Here is a 20,397-nt window from a genome sequence, read left to right as displayed (position 1 = left end):
CCCATGCTAATTCTATTTTAGACTTTGGTCCCACAAAACTAGTATGTGTAAGGGTTTTACATATAGAGGACGCTGGGACATGTGAGGAAAAATTATGAGGCTGGGAAATAGGCTGTGTAGACGAGGGAGCCTCCAAAGATTGAGATAACAAGTTATAGAGGATAGCAAAGAGAGTTTGGTATTGTACAGCGTAATAAGAGGAGATATGAAATGTCTGTTGAATATCATGAAATTCAAGTACAGCATTATCTAAAATTAAATGATCTAAAGGTATAATGCATTTGTGCATCCACTCTTTCCAAACTAAAGTTCTATTATGAGATTTAACATCATTATTGTACCATATAGGAGTTTGCCTAAGGTTCTCATTTGAGGAGTGAGATGCAAGAAGTAATGGCTTGGCAATAGAAATATAATGAGTTATTATCGGAGAGAAAAGAGATTTTGGAGGTTTTGAAAGCCGAACTGCATCTCTAAATGTAAATGGTGTAATTTGTGACTGCTCCAATTGACTCCATAAAGAGGTCCCGTTATGAAAAGTGGGAGAGAGGGACGACCATATTTGTTTTAAAACAAATGCAGAGTGATATCTTCTAAGGCACGGAAAATTTACACCTCCATTATCTCTAGGTTCTTGTAATTTGATTAGAGATATACGAGATTTACGTTTGTTCCATAACAATTTCATAAATAATGTATTTATAGTTTTTAAAAAAACAGAAGGAAGTTTAACTGGGAGCATAGATAAATCAAAATTTAAAACGGGCAACAACATAGTTTTAATTGTGGCCAATCTTCCCCACCAAGTTAAATAAAGAGGATACCATCTGTCAAGCAATTTCAAAATCTTTGACTCTACTTCTTTGAGATTAGTTTGAATAGTGTCTTTAATACAGTTGGAATAGGATATGCCCAGGCATTTGATATGCTTAGAGTTCCACGTAATACCAGTATCTTTAAACATGTTGGGTAAACAATAAGCATTTAATGGCAAAACCTCTGATTTGTTTCCATTAAGCTTATAACCTTGAGAATTCTTGTAGTAAGTTACCAAATTCCGGAATAGCCTTTTGAGGATTAGAGATGAAAAGCAAAATATCGTCAGCATATGCTGTGAATTTAATCTCGGTGTCTTTTTGCTTAAAACCATAAAAATCAGATGACCTACGTATTTTCTCTAGAAGGGGCTCGAGGGTTAATATAAATAAAAGAGGTGATAGAGGACAACCTTGTCTAGTACCTCGGTGCAGGGGGAAGTAATGGGATTGTTTACCATTGACTAAAATAGATGTAGAGGGTGAGGAGTATAAAATACTAATAAGTTTAATATTATGAGGACTAAAACCATGCCATTTTAATGCTCCAAACATAAAATCCCAACAAACTCGATCAAAGGCTTTTTCAGCATCTAGAGTTATAGCAGCTATAGGGTCCCTGGACTTAGAAGCAAGATGAATCATATTGAGAAAAGTTCTAGAATTATCCGATATGTATCGCCCCTTAACAAAACCTGACTGATGAATGTCTATTAAGTCTGGGATAAAATGATTAATCCGTAAGGCTAGGACTTTTGCAAAGATTTTACAATCAACATTAATAAGGGATATAGGTCTATAATTACCACATTTGGATAAATCCTTATCCTTTTTAGGAATCAAACACAACATAGCTTCAGAAAAAGTTCCCTTTGCTTGATCTTGTGATATGAAATATTGTATAAGTGTTAATAACTTTGGAACTAAAATAGATGGAAAGGTTGAATAAAATTCAAGTGAAAAGCCATCAGGGCCAGGGGCCTTATCTTTAGGAAGTTTGGTAATGGCATTTTTAATTTCTGTCTCAGATAGTTCAGAGTCTAATAGTTTCAGATCTACTTTATGTATCAAAGGAATAGATTGGAAGAAGGTATCTACATCAGTCATATTAGGAGTATTTTCAAGAGTATATAAAGTAGTATAGTAGTCAGTAAAGCATTCCAGGATTTCTGAATCATTAGTGTGCCTGTTTCCAAATGTATCTGTGATAACAGTAATTTTAGACTTTTGTTTTTTGATCTTTAAATAATTTGCCAATAGTTTACCCGCTTTATTTTTCCCCCCATAAAATGTGGAATTTATCTTGAGTAGAGTTCCACATGCACTTTCCAAAGAATGCTTATTGTATTGTAATTTAGCATCAATCAACCTGGATAAAGTATCTGGTTTGTTAGAGGAGAAATATTAATGCTCAAGACACTTTATTTGTGTAAGCAATTGAGAGGAAACTTTAGAATGTTCTTTCTTTTTAGTGGCAACATAATCTATAATAAAGCCTCTAGCAGTAGCTTTAAATGCATCCCATATCAAATTCATCTGAGTGTCAAAAGGTAAATTGTGCATAAAAAATTCTTTAGAAAACCTTGTAAATTGTTCAATAAATAAATGGTCTTGCAATAAAGTGTTAATAAACCTCCAGCGATTAGAAAAGGAGGAATTTCCTGGAAGGTTCATATCAATAATTACTGGGATGTGATCTGATAGAAGAATAGACCCAATGTCAGCATGTGAAATTGTTTGTAAAACATTTTGTGTAGCAAATATATAATCTATTCTAGAATATGAGTGATGCACTGGAGAATAAAACGTGAATTCTAAGATATCTGGATGAGCAATTCTCCATATATCACGTAAACCTCTGGAGGAGGCTGCTTGATGAAATGCTTTTTGCATTTTATTAGGGATATAACGAGTTTGAGAACAACGATCTACAAAAGGATCCATAAGTTGATTGCAATCACCTCCTACCACAAGATTTTCAGAGTTGCAAGATAGAAGTAAAGAAGAAAAATTAACCCAAAATTGAGGCTCTACTCCAGTTGGACCATAAACATTGCAAATGGAAAACAGCATACCATTAATTTTAACTGTCAGTAAAATCCATCTACCTATAACATCTTTAATCTCTTCCACAACTTGTATTTGTAAAGATCTATGAAACAAAATTATTACCCCATTCTTATTATGAGCTGCAGAGGAACCGAAAACATGACTAACCCAGTTTCTATTTAGACTTTTAAAGTCCTGCTCTTTAAGATGGGTTTCTTGTACAAGAGCAACTTGACAATTCAATTTAGAGAGATGTTGGAGCACTCTTTGTTTCTTAACTGGATTACGTAAGCCCTTAACATTCCATGAGATAACACGAAGACTGGTCATTTAAATAATAGAAGACATTTAGACAACAGAACCTTACCAAAACCTAAGATACAGACAACATGTGAATCATAGAAGAAGGTGGGGGGGGGAATTATGAACATATATCTAAGTGAGGTTGCTTGTTGATGCCAACCTTGCATTGTAAGGTATAAAAAATAATAAAAGAAGAAAGAGAGACAGAAGGAGAAGGAGAAAATACAAGAGAGAAAGAAAAAGAAAGAGGTAGCAAAAGATGACAAAAAGCCAGGAAGCTTCAGTCATAATTGTCTTGAAAAGAAGACAAATATTTTGCATGGGAGAAAGGGAGGAGCAAGAAAAATAGAGGCCAATCAGCAACAGTACCCCCGAGAAACTACAATAATTTGATAACAAGAGGGAGGAGAGACGATGAAACAGAATAAATACATTACAATATGAACAACTGACGACGTGACTTACCAAAAAGGGAAAGAACGCTATGATGTTGAGATATACAGGAATATAGACACAATCGGAAAGGGGATTTTCTCAACTTGATATTTCAGCGGTTTCAATATCTGTACAGAAGAAATAAATGATTTAAGAATTTCACATTAACCAATCAAGTCTTGCTGAGTTCCATTTCCTCCCCTTTGTGAATAAATATAAACTGTTTCAGATCAGAGGGATTTTCAAAAGTAGTTGTTCTGTCCTTGAAGGTAACCTTAAAGAAACAAGGGTGAATAAGGCCAAATCTAGCATTCATTGTTCTTAAAGCTGGTCGGACATCCAGAAATTATTTCCTTCTTTTGGCTGTCGCCGTGGCCACATCCTGGATAAAGAAAATCTTTTGGCCCGACCACAACATTTGTTTACGTTGTTTGGCAGCCATTAAATCTGAGTATTATAGAAAGAGGGCGATAATTCCTCTTGGTTTTGATGTAGAAGGGGGACCAATACGATGGGCTCTCTGAATGTTGAGAGCAGTAGTATTCTGTAGATCAACAATCTTTGAAATATGGGTTTGCAAGAATGTTATCAAATCTTGGCCTTCTGAGCCTTCCGGAATGCCATAAATGCGAAGATTATTTTGCCGATTACGATTTTCCAAATCTTCTGTCTGTTTTTTAAGTAGTATGACTTCCTTAGTCAGATTATCAACTTTAGTAGTAGTATCCTGTATGTATGTCACTGATCCTCTGTTCCACCTCAGAAAGTCTAGAATCCAGACGTGACCATTTCTCTTCAATTCGCTGTAACGCAATATTTGTCTCCATAACAAAAGGCTTTATTAACTTCAGCTCATCCATAATGTCATCCAATGTGAGAGGCAATGGAGACTTAGTTGGAGAGGATGGGTCTTTTTTAACTCTTTTTTTGCCCCCGGAGTCTTTATGACCATTAGAATTAGAAACAGAGGATACAGATATTTCTGAAGTGTGAGGAACTTCCATTTCAGCAACACAGTGTATATTTAATACAGTATTTTAGTTGATGTTCCTGCAACGTCGATTAGGTCACCTCAGAGGACAAATATTGAAAATTATATTAGAAAATCCAGAATAAAATGTCTATAACACCTTCAAAGATGACATCCAAGAATCTCAAAAAAGTATTAAGTTCTCCACATTAATTAAAATAGCCAAAAGATAAAAAAGAAAACATTTTTAAATAATGAAAACAATCCTCTCAAAATGGCGGATGCATTTTTTTGAGAAAGGGAGCAGCAGGTTGAAAAGATTGAATTCTGTATAATACCAGAGTTTAAAAAAAATTAAAAACTCACCATACTGCTCCCTGCACGTTCCCATACCAAATTCTGGAAAAGAAATGAGTCAGCCGTCAAAAATGCCTCCCTCCGATATTAAAACGTCCTCAGCAGCTCGGGAGCATCGTTACCGAGAGGCCATCTTAGCTGCTCTGGTGCGCGATCTTCCGAAACCTCGATTCACTTTTAACTCATTGTACTCTGTGATGCGTTAGTCCCACAACCAGCAATACACTGATTAAAAATAATTTTCAAGGACTGGAAATACTTTAAATATATGAAGGCAAATCTATGACAAGGGAAAGGATGTTTTGGGGCCTCCTTTAGTTCTAGAACTTGAGGCCACAGAAATAAGATCCATTTTCATCTAAACATTCATCCTGCTACACAGGCAAGTGAAGGACTCTAAAGCTATCCTGTAAAGCACTCACCTGTTCTCCCAGTTACTGTAGCATTACGTTTCTTTTTGGAGCTATGTGTTCTGCACTGGCAGCTGTTAGGAAAATAAGTGATAGTGTTATGTGGGTTGTCACTGTAATGTGTCGTCTCAGCTTCAGCCAATCAATATGCAGCATTTCGGTGCAAGGTCCAAGACAAACCACCGGTCGCACAGAACCAGGAGTTAGCTCATACTGCAGATGAGAGTAGGTGACAAGCCATTAATAGCATCTTTAAGTTCACCCTTTCATTTTGTGTAGTCAGAAATGCGAACAGATTTCCCAGTGCAGTTCCCTTTAAGAAGGTCTTAAAACTCTGTATGAATGGGACATCATCACAGGAAGCTAACAGTATGTAAGAAAAGCCATTCACTCGCCTGGAACACTACCTTTAGCTTGACATTCTAAGGTGTGACATGTGAAGCCGTCACATGTCCCTTCTCTAAAAATTATTTTCCACTGCGATTTTTTTCTTTCTCACACAATAATGTTACTGTTTTTATAGTGCATTTCACCACACTACTGTTCTGTTTTACGAGTCAGGTTGACAATGTCCAGGTGCACATGTGTGTGTTTTTGTCTGTCCATGGTGATTGATTTTGCATCTCTGTGACCGTCTAAAACTCCTTGATAGTCTCTATGTCATTTTTATAGGACAGATTGTTCCACCATAGATTATATTTTTTCTTTTTATCTGAATCTATTGTTTCTATTGAGGACATTTATTTTTTGCAGTGCATCACCAGGAGCCAGACATACCTTTTGCCAACCTTACTGCAGGCACCATCTTTTATTCATGACGCGGTTCCTGCCCATATCAATCTGCATGTGCCTCCATCATTGACCATTGCACTTTGGAGAACCACTGCCTTGATTAGATGATCAAATTTAACTAGGTTTGCAAATCCAGGAAGCCCTTTTTGGCTCCTGTCTTACATCAATACTAGCATGCAGAAACAATATATTGAGCTCTTTGGTTGTCTATTTTTTAGTCTGCAGCATATTGAAAATCATTTTCTTTAGCACCAAACTATGACATTTCAGTTTTGAACCCGTGATAATGTGTCTGTGTGTCATAAGGAACACACTTTTTGACACCCTCACTAATTTAATACTGTGTGTTCTTGACTGTGTGTTCTGTCTATTTTTTTATTTTTTTTCAGTTTCTGGGAGAACTCTGTCCCTGAATAGAATGCATGCTCACTTTTGCTGAAGCTATTGAGTTGATTCACTTCTCTTCTGATGTTCATGGCTGAGTGTCGGATTTCACTTCCCCTCAGGGTTGTACTCGCAAACTTGTTACATTTCATGTCCTGACGATGACCTATAGAGGATCCCATGGGTCGAACGCAAGCTACAAAGTTTAGACTAGGGACTTAATAACGACGATATCTGCTGTGATGTGAAATTTCAAAGAGTGATTTTAAATATGTGTTAATGCACTCAGGTCAGTTGCCACGCTCACACGGTCAGACTTATTACACTATTTTATTTCTCACTGGATGATGACTCCGAGCACCAAGAAAGCTCTACATTTTATGTTACAAATGCACACCTATTAATTAAAACCAAGCACACTACTTAAACAACAACACAGTCTGTTTCCTTTCTGTTTGTTTACAGTAAGTAATGTTGACATACCACCAGTCGGTGGCTCAGATCAACTTGCACGCATAAGTAGAAATCATAGGCACCACTAGTTTGTAGAGTGTTTACCGATACACAGTTGGTACTCAGGATGTGATAATACAACCATCTCTTGCTGCTTAGGAGGTGCTGCTGAGGTGACTTCAACCTTTCAAAGAACTGATGTGAGTCTTGGGTCTAATAAATTTGATACTGAAGCCGATAAGCAGTTTAAGAAAGAGGCAAGGGCACTTGCCAGAGACTTGTAAGGAAGAAGGCAGACCAGGAGAGATTGTGCATCTCTTAGGCAGGATTTGGGATGTTGCAGAACCATGGCCAACCCATTCTGGTATTCAGTAGCCAAATTTATTAACCCCCGATATGCATCTATAGGACACTCAATGGATATTGAACCACAGATGTAACCATAAATATCTAAAAAAGAAGGGTCGGCGTAGAGAGTGATACGGTGTGCTTGGGGATCCAGACCCGCCTTCCCTGGACACTTTCCAAAGGGTTCCTGAGTTTAGCATTGTGGCTGCAGACCCAATGGGAGTAAAGAACAGACATGTTCAGTGTGCACAGCAGAGCGGTGTGCATGGACCTGAAGCCCTGTCACAGGATCACAGGAGAGTTCAGGCACCCTGCTAGAACTGGACAAAAATCAGACTGAACAATATACAATCAACAGAACCTAAATTGTGTCTCTACTTTACTTCTTTTCCAAGTAAGAGGGGTTCTTTATTGCTAAGAGCCAGGTTTGTATCAGATTTCCTGTGAGCTTTTGTCAAAGTTGAAAGGCAAATTCCTGTTAGCCCTACATTGTGTATTCATGCATACCATAAGAACCTTCCTTCACTGGCAGTAGGAAGCACATTCTGAAGTTTAGGAAGTACAGGCTTATTATTACCTACATGTGTCCTTACCATGGTACATCCCTTACATTGTCAACTATTCCAGTGCCAAACCCCAGTAATCCTACTTGTGTGCTGATTTTGCATACCTGTGATACCCTCCTCAGCCATTTCCAATCTTAAATACTAGTTAGTGGTTCTGCGGCTTGGAAAAGCAGTAGGGTAACAACAGGCATACCTGTGATGCCCTCTTCAGCTATACCCAACCTTAAAATACTAGTCAGCGGTTCAGCAGCTTTTACCTGGCAACATTTTTTATGGGGAAAACTGATTAGAAAGATTGTAAATGTGCATAAATCAGATGTGCTAACTCAGACTCCACATTATCTCTCATTCCTAGCAGGAAAAAAGAATGCAGTAATATGACCCTGGGACCAACCGCAACATTAGCAGAACTACTGCACTGTATTTCCGGCCTGCATATAACATGGACCTAAAAGCTCTAAGACACGAGTTTCACACAATGAGTGTTTTCTTAGCTCTTGTTTTTTATTGGCCATATAGTGATATTGAGGATGTTGTATTTCAAGCAGTAGATTGCTCTTGCATGCTTAGTACTGAGTATAATGTTCCTCTCTTTCAGCACATTCAGAACTTTGTGAATCAAACATGGTTGGATCGCACGGGTAATGTCCTGGAAAGATACATCATTACTCTTATTTGGACGATCATTGTATCTGTGTACCCTCTCGGCGGCTTCCTAGGGGCTCTGCTGGCCGGACCCATGGCTATTCGACTGGGAAGGTAAGGCCATGCTGACCGCCTTATGAGGGACACAAGGTGCATCAGTATGCTTGATTAATGTGTGAATCTCAGACATTAACATCTCTAAGTATGTCAGTCATTGACTTGTGAAAACTACAAGGTTAGGCACAGTCTTTCCTTTATCCATTTTCTATTTTTGCTCTTCAAGGAAAAATTCGCTTCTTTTCAACAACCTGTTTGTGATTGTCGCTGCGGCACTCTGTGGGTTCAGCCAACTTGCCAAGTCTTTTGAGATGATCGTGCTGGGAAGGATCTTTGCTGGAATCAATTCTGGTGCGTATGGTTTGGTGGTCTTTGTTGTCTTGGAGCTGGGTCTTGATTTCACGCCTTAGCGGAGTCTCTGAAGCTGTATATTGAGACAGAGCCTGAACAATACTGTAAAGCAGGGCCCAGCTACAGTGTATCCTACGCCTTTTGTATCTTGTCCATTTGGCTAGAGAAGTTGTCACTTCAACCTTTTGTAGATTGACGCCATAGTGTATAAAGAGGAATCGTGATATATAGCACAGAAGAAGGAACTGTGTGTGTTACATATGAGGTGTCAATGAATTGAACATTGTTATCATTGTTTCTTACCTGTATGGTGTATTTCAAAATAAAGTTAGAAAGGAGGTTTCCATAGGGTTCGAAGGTGTATTCATCTTTAGCCATGTTAAAAGATGAGTACCTATCGATGGAGGCACTGTGTTTCATCCTTGAGCTTTACATGTACAATCTTATACTTGTAGTCCAGCTCGTTCAAAAGAACTACACCAGGATTCTAGCTTCCAGAAAGCATTGCTTTATTAGGCAAAAGCCCACAATTGGAAGCTATTGGCCTGTGATCTTAAGCCAGCTCGTTATCCTATCTTCAACATAGTTGCTCTTACTTCTCAGTCTGGGGTGTGAGCTTTATCCTATCAACCAACTGGACCTTGCTTGACAGAACTAGAAGGCCATAAAGTTGCTCTTACAGAATGACTACATGAAATTTCATTGCTGCTGTGTTTTTAGAAGATACTGGGTCTCTAGTTTGTGTTGTAGTGAACCAGAGAAGTGGCAGTAACACGTTTGATGTCACCCTTAATGCTTTACCTAGAAATGCTGTATCAGGGTTGAGTGAGGATAAGTGGAAAGCTTGCTAATGCGCTTCAACTGGAAGTGAATAGTGGGAGGCCTCACAAGTTATACAAAAAGGACTGAGGTATTAACATTCAGGAAAAGGCCTTTTATTTGAAAGGCATCTGGGTGGACAGAAATATAATCAGAGGCATCAGAGAAAGTGGTAGCGTGATTAAAACGAGCACAGTAGCCTCGTTTTTCATCTTAGACCCACACAAGTGCAAAGTGGAGCCAAGGATTCTGTTTTGAGAGATACGCATCACAAGTGAGTTTGGGCATTGCATCACCTACATTTATCGACTGTACGCAAATGGCGCAAATGTTTTGCACACATCTCTATATAACAGTTCAGAGTTTGTATATGTACAGTAAGTAGCCGGAACTGAACCTCTCTTTACTCTGAAACATGGTTGTAGAGATCTTGGTACGACGGGAGTTTTACGTGAATGCTCACAACAGGAAGCTTTTACTAAGATTGGGGAATTCTTGTTAAAAAGGAGAAAGAATGGCATACATCAGAAAGGAACAGAGGACAAACATTAACCCATGGTTGTGATTATGTTTTGGAGACGGAAGAGTGAGAAATCAAGAGATTCATGATGCTCTTTGGACACCTAGAGCATTGCGCTTGTGCACAATGTACAGCAGTTCTTAATTGTTCAGTGTTTTCTGGAAAGTGTTCAGGTGTGTCAATATGGAGTTCTGGAAGCGCTTAAAGGTAGAGTTCTTTGTGATGCACAGTGAGGATGAGGCCTTGAAGAGCAATAAGCGGGCAGAATCTATGCAGAACAAGATGGGCTTTAGTGAAAAAGCACAATTGGAAAGAGAAAATAACCTTGGAAGGGAAAGGTAGTCTTTTGACTCCCAGTGTATTTGTTAATCCAAACAATGAGATTCTGGTGCGGTGTTAATAATATAATGCAGTACAGTTGCATTTTGTAACCATAAATATTGATTGAAATTCATGTAAACATGTATATTTCACTGCCTTTTCTTAAGTGAGAATGCTAACAGCTGGCTTCTGTCTCTGTTTTTGGCCAGGTGTGAGCATGAACATCCAGCCAATGTATCTCGGGGAAAGCGCGCCAAAGAAATTTCGAGGAGCAGTAACACTGACCTCTGCCATCTTCACCGCATTTGGGCTGGTCCTAGGACAGGTGGTAGGACTCAGGTGAAACATGTCTAGAAACAAAATGCATGGGATGTGAAGGAATAAGCGCAGATTTCTGTGACCCATCTCATTTATCTCTTACTTTTTGTTCCCAGCTTCCATGCTTTCCTTTTCAAGAAAGACATAAGAGCTAAGATTACTTAAAAAAGTTATGAAGGAAAATCTAATCTGAGTTATTATTATCTGTAATTGCACAACAAAAGACCAAGATGTATCACTAAACGATTTATGGGCCGATTTATATGCTGACAGTGTGTATATTCCATCACAATGGCAATGGAGTATACATACCACCAACATAATAGTCCACCCATCCGATTTGGTTGTGGGCAGACCATAGATTTTGTTATGGCAGAGACTACACAACACCACTATTGCCAAACCTCTCTAACGGCTCGAGGGAGCATGTGCCACAGGAGAAATGACTACATGTCTGCCCACCCAATCAGGATGGGCAGACATATAGCCATCTTTTTTACTCTCTGTCACCACCAGGCAAACCCTGGCAATTAGGGACAGTAAAATGCAAATAGTGCTCCCCTTGCCATGGAAGATAACTCCCATGGTAACGGGAGAATTGTTTTTTTCAATTTTGAAAAAGAAAATCCCCAAAAGGGATTTTCTTTTTCAAAATTAAAAAAACAAACTTTGGTGCAGGGTTGCGTCATGCTGATGCTACTGTGCACCAAGCAGCAATATGCATTGACAGGAAGCACCGTGATGGCAGTTCCTGCTAATGCTTTATAAATGGTCGCGAGCTTGTCAGCCATTTATAAATTTGGTTGGCAGTCCCTTCACCTGATGGAACAACGGACCATCTGCCATTAAATAAATTGGCCCCTAAATCTTTTAATAATAGGAAATTCTGTGATCAAGTGAAGAATCAGTTGTACAGAATATCTGTTCTGTTGAGCCTCGGTTGGTGCAATAAATGTAAAGGATCTGCAGAGGTAGAGAAATATGTTTTCCAAAAAGAATGAGGACATTCATAGGAGCACCAAGATGTAGCTTTGCATACATTTTCTATGCTCTCCAAAATCTTGCCATTGGTGTTGCCCAGCAGAAATAAGATGATAATGAAAAGGGAAGCCTACGCTTAGCCTACATCTAGTGTCCTCCGTTCCTAATGGTTTGGGTTTTATGCTTTGCTAATCTGCACATGGGTTCATGAGACATAAAATGCATTGACTACGCCAGTGTTTGAAGGAAGAAGGCAGCCACGGCACTGTCTGATTGGTATTTGGCTTTAAAAGTTGCTTTCATATTTTCTGAAGTTGGAAGCTTTTTTGAATGGTCCCTTTCATGTGTCAATGATTTAGCGCTGGTCAACCACAAATTTATTTAATACAGCCCCTGCATTTCTAGCAATTAGAATGAGTCTTTGCAATCTTGTTTGAAGTGCTTATTTTATATCCAAGCTCTTGAAATTTAGAATCTTAGCGCCATATCTCATGTAAGAAGGTTCTCAACCCCTGAATTCTCATATTTCCACCCTTTAGGCATTCCAGTTTAGATCATTATGATTCAATAGTCTATAGTTCAGTATTTCATTAATTTTGCCTGGTTTTTTTTGTTTTTTTTTGTGGATCAATGTTGTTTTCAAATTTCCGGTGCCTCATTGATTGCTTCCCAGAGAGAACTAACTGTAGTTCTCGGTCATATAACTTTACCCTGGACCATTTTAAAAATTATTTTACTCTTTTTCGAGCATTGCCCTGGAAGTAATTTGAGGATGTCCTCGTTTAATGGCACCTCTGGAAGATGCCACTGAGACCTAATCTGCTGTAATGAGAACACAGCAGTTACTTAGAGCACACACCTTTTCTTAAAGCCACACCAAACAAGGATGTAATGATCTTACTCTAGAATCAATTACACTGCAGTCTAAAATAAGGCAGTGCCTCTTTGGCCCATACAAAAATGTATATAGACACAAGCAAAAAATAGGTGTGTATTGGGTAGGTGTTTCCCTTGTATTCAGTGTGGAAGCCAAGACACAAAGTGTTGGTAACGAGACGTGTGTAAAATTCAAATTCTGCTGCAACATTCACAGCTTTTGCCCTTAAGAAGTTTCCAGATTTGTGTACTTTACACAACTCACCCCTCAGGTCAAGATTCCCACTACAGTTTTTGTGTTTTATAAAACATTTCTTTGCTGGACAATCTTCTTGCTAAAGAGTTTTTGCCGGATTTCTCTACCACAGAAGCATACTTTTTGTATATATGATGACCCCCACATTGTTAGAATGTTGGCAAATTAATGAAATTCACAATGAAACAAATACAAATGAGTAAAACATATGTGCAGCAATAATATAATCCTAACTTTTCTCTACAAAGGAAACAACCAAAAAGAAAAAGTTAGCAAACCTGGTAAAAATTAGTTTAAAAATAAAAAAAAAACTTTTCAAACCCATAGAGCCCCTCTCTTTTGGGAAGTATTTGAGATCCTCTAACACCATGAGTTGCAATCTGATTAACAATGAACAACTTGAAACAAAACATAAATAATTTGTGAGCACAACATCTGCCCCTAACTGGTGAGATGTCTAAAATAGCTTTACAGTTTATACATATCCTGCATGAATCTGTTTATAGCCAACACTTCATACTTTTTTCTCCCCAAAGTTCAGCTGACTCATGAGTGCACGTGGACAAATGAGATTTAGATTTTGACTTAAAGTACATATTTAACTTGAGATTGAGGGTCTGATTTAGAGTTTAGCCAAAAATGTACTCCATCTCAAACACAACAGGGGTACCCTATCCATCAAACAGACGGTAAGTCCGCCTCATTTAGAGTCAGGTAGACTGTAAGTATTCTGTTGATAATACCTCCATTGGTCCAGTTGACAGAATACTTCCTCCAATTGCCTGATTCTTGCAGGCTGCCATATTAAGGACTTAACACAGCCTGAGCTTTTTTAGCGTAGGCTGTGTAAATGTTTATTTTACCTTTCCATTATTGCCAGGAAAAACCTGGCCGTAAGGGACAGGACAAAAATATTATTTCCCCCAACCTTCCACTCCCTTGGACAAAACTCCCAGACTGTGGGAGCCATTAGTTTTTGTTTTTCAAATGTAAACTCCTGCTTTTGTTTTTGGAAAATTTTGAAGGCTGGCCATAATTTGTGATGGTCAAACTGTTTCTACGTTGACAGGAATCTCTATGACAGTTGTTCCTGTCAATGTTGAAAATTGTGTGCGGGACTGGTGGACAATTCTAAATTTGGTGGGGGGAGGTCACTTGGGATGGCAGCCGGTATTGTCCTCTGCCATCGCTACAGATTTAAATCCATCTGCCAAAGTCTAAATGAGGTTCTTAGTCATACTATGTGTTCAAACGGTAGCAGCAGAGACACATACAGTGTTTCCAACTTCATGGATTCCTCATAGGATGTAGCCCTTTCTAGTGTCAAAGTCTGAAGCTAACAAAAGACCCAAACTCAAAACCCTATTCCAGCACTTGCAGTGAGCTTAGCTGAGGCCCAAGACCCCCTCAAAAGACCAACAAGATATTCAGTTTTGTTTCTAGAATTATACTTTTACCATTCCTTAGTTCCAATTTCCGTAGACTTCCAGGGTGATCTTGTTGATTTACGTTGAAATGGTTAAACTTATTTTTCATTATCAATTTTGTTGACATTTTTTGGAATAGTCAGGAAATAAATTTTTTATTAATTTTTATGAGTTTATTTAGAACTTATCATCCTTTCTTCGCTTGAGTGTGTTACTTATTTTATTTATTGATACCTGCTGAGCACTTCCCTCAGACTAAGGGCCGATTTATAGCAGCTGGTAGTCTACCATTCAGAGTGGCAGAGGCTATTACATCTGCCACTGTAATGGACTACTGCTTGCCAGCTATAAAGATCAATGCTGGCCCGGCAGTGACATCTGTACCTTCAGAGGAACCTTCGTCCTGTAAGTTCCTCTGAAGGTACAACAACTTTGAGGGAAGGCCATCATTGGTTATACTGGCTTTCCACCAAACAAGCTCTGAAAGTTGGAGTCCCCGATCACCAAATGTTTCCTGACAGTGACAGACAGAGAAAGAAAGTCAGCAAGCTACCTGCTTTAAATAGGCTGGGTGGTCTGCTAACTTTATTCTTACTGCACCGACTCCACCTTGGCAAAACTGATGGTTCCTGCGGCTCAGAATTGAGCATGGGACAACGGGTGTGGCAAACAGGGTACTTTTGTCATATTTGTGACAAAGGACCATGGATGCCCAATGCTAAATTGGGCCCTTAGGGCCTGATTTAAAGTTTGGAGGATGGGTTACTGCGTCACCAATGTGACGGATATCCCATCTCCATGAGCTAAAATGGAATCATGTTTGTTTTAGAGTAACCGCCTCTGCTAATCTACATCAGGCCCTGTCTTGAGGTTGGCCATACCTACACAGTTGTAGGACAAGAATACTTTAAAGTGAACTTTGGTTTGGCCTTTACTCACCCTCACCAGAGAGCTATGGGTATTTTGCCACAGCAAATCTAAATTTATTTTGCCATTCTTTACCCTCTTACTGTTATGTTGCTTTTCAACACTACATGGTTTGTATGACAGGCTAGTAATTAATGGTCATCTTTTCAGTATCTCTTCATCTTCTAACACAGTGTCATTCAACTTAGCTAATGGTTAGATACATATATGGAAACGCAAAGAAATGCCAGAACTTTGAAAATGTGGCTAGTGAAATGATACAGTGTGCAGTATGCACTAAGGATGGAGTATGATGGGATATTAGGGTGTCTCTTATAGCCCGCTGGTAACGGAACAGCCAGTGTTTCTGGAGGTAGAGGTAAATCTGGAGGGAATCCTTGTGTGGGATTTCATCAGTTTCTAAAACAACAGGTATATTTGCATCTGCCATACTATCCCTATGGTGAGTACAATTCCACAGGTGGAATCTACTCCAGGTTTAGAACTACCTCTAAGAATTGAAGGAGTGACCTTCTTCGCCCAAATAAAAATCTGGCCTTAGTTCTGTCTTTACTGTGACTTCTGCAGCGCCTTTTGTCATGAGTTGTAGATTTGGAGTGTAAGGAAATGCCTCCTTGGCATGGTTACCCCCTGACCTTTTGCCTTTTGCTGATGCCAAGTTATGATTTGTGCTGGGACCCTGCTAACCAGGCCCCAGTATCAGTGTTCTTTCCCTAAACTGTACCTTTGCTTCCACAATTGGCACAGCCCTGGCACTCAGATAAGCCCCTTGTAAATGATAACCCTGGTACCAATGGCCCTGATGCCAGGGAAGGTCTCTAAGGGCTGCAGCATGTCTTATGCCACTCTGGGTACCCCTCACTCAGCACATGCACACTGCCTCACAGCTTGTGTGTGCTGGTGGGGAGAAAATGACTAAGTCGACATGGCACTCCCCTCAGAGTGCCATGCCAACCTTACACTGCCTATGGCATAGGTACGTCACCCCTCTAGCAGGCCTTGCAGCCCTGAGGCAGGGTGCACTATACCACAGGTGAGGGCTTAGGTGCATGAGCACTATGCCCCTACAGTGTCTAAGCAAAACCTTAGACATTGTAAGTGCAGGGTAGCCGTAAGAGTATATGGTCTGGGAGTTTGTCAAACACGAACTCCACAGTTCCATAATGGCTACATTGAAACCGGGGAAGTTTGGTATCAAACTTCTCAGCACAATAAATGCACACTTAAGCCAGTGTGGAATCAATTGTAAAATGCACCCAAAGGGCATCTTAGAGATGCCCCCTGAATACCAATCAGAGTTCTAGTGTGGGGCTGACCAGTTTCTGCCAGCCTGCCACAACCAGACGAGTTGCTGGCCACATGGGGAGAGTGACTTTGTCACTCTGTGGCCAGGAACAAAGCCTGTACTGGGTGGAGGTGCTTCTCACCTCCCCCTGCAGGAAGTGTAACACCTGGCGGTGAGCCTCAAAGGCTCCCACCAGTAAGGACAGCCCCTAAAGTGCCCTGAGCTCAGGTTACCCCTGCCTTTAGAAATCCTCCATCTTAAGTTTGGAGGAGTACCCCAATAGGATTAGGGATGTGCCCCCCCTCCCCTCAGGGAGGAGGCACAAAGAGGATGTAGCCATTGGCCACTGCCTCCCAGACCTAAACACCCACTAAATTTAGTATTTAGGGGCTCCCAAGAACCCAGGAAATCAGATTCCTGCAACCTGAAACAAGAAGAAGGACTGCCGACCTGAAAGGCCTGCAGAGACGACGGAAGATGACAACTGCTTTGGCCCCAGCCCTACCCGCCTGTCTCCTGACTTGAAAAACTGCAACAGCGACGCATCCAACAGGGACCAGCGACCTCTGAAGCCTCAGGGGACTGCCCTAAACCTAAGGACCAAGAAACTCCTGTGAGCAGCGGCTCTGCTCAACAACAAGCAACAACTTTGCCACTTTCTTGCAACTTCTAAAGACTTCCCTCTTCCCGCCGGAAGCGTGAGACTTCACCCTCTGCACCCGACGCCCCCGGCTCGAGCTCCAGAGAAGCAAAACCACAGTGAGGACTCCCAGGCGTCTGCGACCTCGTGAGTAGCCCAAGACAAACCCCCTGGGCTCCCACAGCATTGCATGCAGAGGGAATCCAGAGCCTCCCCCTAACCACGACTGCCTGTAACAAGGAACCCGATGCCTGAACCAAGCACTGCACTTGCAGCCCCCAGGACCAGAAGGAACCGAACCTCAGTGCAGGAGTGACCCCCAGGCGACCCTCTGCCTAGCCCAGTTGGTGGCTGGCCCGAGAAGCCCCCGTGCGCTGCCTGCACCGCTAGAGTGACCCCCGGGTCCCTCCATTGAATCCTATACAAAACACAACGCCTGCTTTGAACACTGCACCCATCCGCCCCTTTGCCGCTGAGGGTGTGTTTTGTGTGCCTACTTGTGTCCCCCCCCCAGCGCTCTACAAAACCCCCCTGGCCTGCCCTCTGAAGACGCAGGTACTTACCTGTAGGCAGACTGGAACCGGAGCACCCCTGTTCTTCATAAACGCCTATGTGTGTTTGGGCACCTCTTTGACCTCTGCACCTCACCGGCCCTGAGCTGCTGGTGTGGTAACTTTGGGGGTGCCTTGAACCCCCAACGGTGGGCTGCCTATGCCCAGGAACTGAGACTTGTAAGTTCTTTACTTCTGATGGATACAACTACCTGTGGATTCCTCACCTAATGAATACTCCCATTGCGCCAGCATTCGACGGAAATCTTCTTCCTAGCTTCTGCACGTCGACGAGGACGTCACAGTTGCCCACGCGACGCCGTCTGACGTCATACAGGCAATAAGAGGTCCTCGCCGACGTCAGTTCCCTTTTTTCCGTGCCATTCGAAACGGTTATCTTCGAGGGAGCTACTGTTGCTGTTCGACAGTTACAGTGTGTTTTTTGGATCTATTTTTTCTTTGAGATTACAGTGTCGCAAAGAAAGTCAGGATTCAAGCCCTGCCGTGAGTGTGGGGGCACAATGTCGGTAACGGACCCACATTCTGACTGTTTGTGGTGTCTTAGTTCCGATCATGATGTTGACAAGTGTGATTCTTGTCAACATATGAATCCTAAGGCCCTGAAAGAGCGCGAGGCCAAGCTTTTTCTGGCGAAGTCGAAAAGGAAGGAAAGGAGACTTCATCGAAAATCCTCGTCACCGAAGTCTCATCGGCGTCATCGTGACTCCCGGCGTCGTCGCGAATCACGGCGCCGGTCGAGTAAAGAGAGAGGTCTTGGTCGAGGTCACCATCAACTCGACGTCGGAAGACTTGGGAGGTCAGTCCCACTGTCACTCCCCATCCGTCGACGCCGTTGCCTTCTCCAGCCTCACCGACTTTGCCCGGGTCATCGGGCCCACCACCTTCAGTGTTTGAGGTTCCGCAGCCTCAAATGTTTTCTCCGTCGTTGCAGACGTCGAGACCGGCGTCAGTATCGCTTTCGAACCAGGCATCCCAGTACCCGGCTTTCCCGGCCCCTGGAGCTGATAGTACCGCATTTTTAAATGCAATGTTTTCCATCTTCCAGCAGATGGCTCCAGGTGGTGGACCGGCTGGTCCTTTGGGCCCTTTGGCCTTCAACATGGGTGCTCCGGCTCCGCTTCGACCGGCACCCTTTATGCCCTTTCTCCCCCTGGGGAACGTGGGCTCGGCGTCGGTATCGGCTCCGGTGGCTCCTGAGACTTCGGCTCCGACAGCTTCGGCTCCGGCGGCTTCGATGTTTCAACCAGTGGCGCCGTCTAGACCTCCTACGACTCCGAAGCAGTCTTCTCTCCATCCGACTCCTCGCTCGGCGCCAAAGGGACCTATGGCAGCTGTAGACCCGGCGTCGGACGATCCGAGGATCAGCGTCGTTCTTCGACATCCGCTGACGCCATGTCAACACCGAGGATAGAGGAGAGGCTGCACTCGAGGAGGCTTGCTCTCCGCCTCCTTGAAGAGCAGGAGTACCAGAGACAAAACCTGGAGGAAGGAGAGATTGAGGACTCTCGTGAGGGTCTCCATGGGCTGGACACTGCTAGTGGGCTAGATACTTCCCCCGAGTGGGACTTGTCATCTCCTGGGGAGTATACAGAAGAGGCGGCCACTTTTCATTCTGTTATCAGGAAAGCAGCTAGCTTCTTGGATCTTCCTTTGCCGGTGACTGAAGCCAAGCAGAATTTGTTGACAGAGGTGATGCACCCGGCATCTACATCGGCAGAACCACTTTTGCCGTTCAATGAGGCGCTGCTGGACCCTGTTTTGGAAGTCTGGAAGAAGCCGGTATCTTCTTCAGCTGTCAATAGATCTGTGGCTAGGAGGTATTGGGCTGCACCGGCTGACCCTGGTTTTCTTACCAGACATCCATCACCTGAAAGCTTGGTGGTCCAGGCTTCCTGCTCGGCAAGGTCTGCTCCTGGCTCTTTTCCATCTGTGCCCTCGGATAGAGACTCCAAGAAGATGGACATGGCATCCAAAAAGATGTTCTCTTTATGTCGCATGGCATTGAAGTCCACCAATGCTACATGTATTTTAGGAAGGTACATTTATTCTCTGATGGACGAAATTGCATCAACGCATACGGAGGTCCCTCAGGGGCTATTAAATCTGGTATCGGACGCTCAGGCAGCTGCAACTCAGGTTATCCAATCTGGGTTGGATACAACTGACTCGGTTGCTAGGGCAATGGGCACTGCTGTAGTTACGAGGAGGCAGGCTTGGCTTCGTAACTCAGGATTTTCCTCGGATGTGCAGTCGACCCTACTGGACCTCTCTTTTGATGGGGACAAGCTCTTTGGTGCCAAGGCGGATTCGGCCTTAGAGAAGTTCAAGGAGAGCAGGGCCACGGCCAAGTCGCTGAGCTTGCAAGCCACTTCTTCTGCCTCCTCCAGATTTTTTAGGAGGTTTCGAGGATTTGGTTGTGGCTCCTCCTCCTCCTCCTTTCGAGGGAAATTCCAGCAGCCTACCTCTGCTCTCTCCTATATATCTTTTAGAGGGAGGGGTAGGGTCCGTACCAGGGGAGCC

At 42.2% G+C, this 20,397-nt stretch overlaps 1 protein-coding gene across 1 annotated transcript in view; it reads left to right on the top strand.

Moving 5' to 3' along the window:
* LOC138266411 (solute carrier family 2, facilitated glucose transporter member 11-like) overlaps positions 1–20,397 on the top strand; it is a 137,794-nt gene that overhangs the window by 72,386 nt on the left and 45,011 nt on the right. Inside the window, exons 3-5 of the mRNA XM_069215180.1 lie at positions 8,481–8,641; positions 8,811–8,935; positions 10,805–10,934. Coding sequence (XP_069071281.1) covers positions 8,481–8,641; positions 8,811–8,935; positions 10,805–10,934 — 416 coding nt within the window. The remainder of the gene's footprint in view (positions 1–8,480; positions 8,642–8,810; positions 8,936–10,804; positions 10,935–20,397) is intronic.

This window comes from Pleurodeles waltl, chromosome 11 (assembly GCF_031143425.1).
Source record: "Pleurodeles waltl isolate 20211129_DDA chromosome 11, aPleWal1.hap1.20221129, whole genome shotgun sequence".
In the NCBI taxonomy this organism is placed as follows: Eukaryota; Metazoa; Chordata; class Amphibia; order Caudata; family Salamandridae; genus Pleurodeles; species Pleurodeles waltl.
Note: the sequence above shows the minus strand (reverse complement) of the source record. Positions and strands in the feature narration are given on the sequence as shown.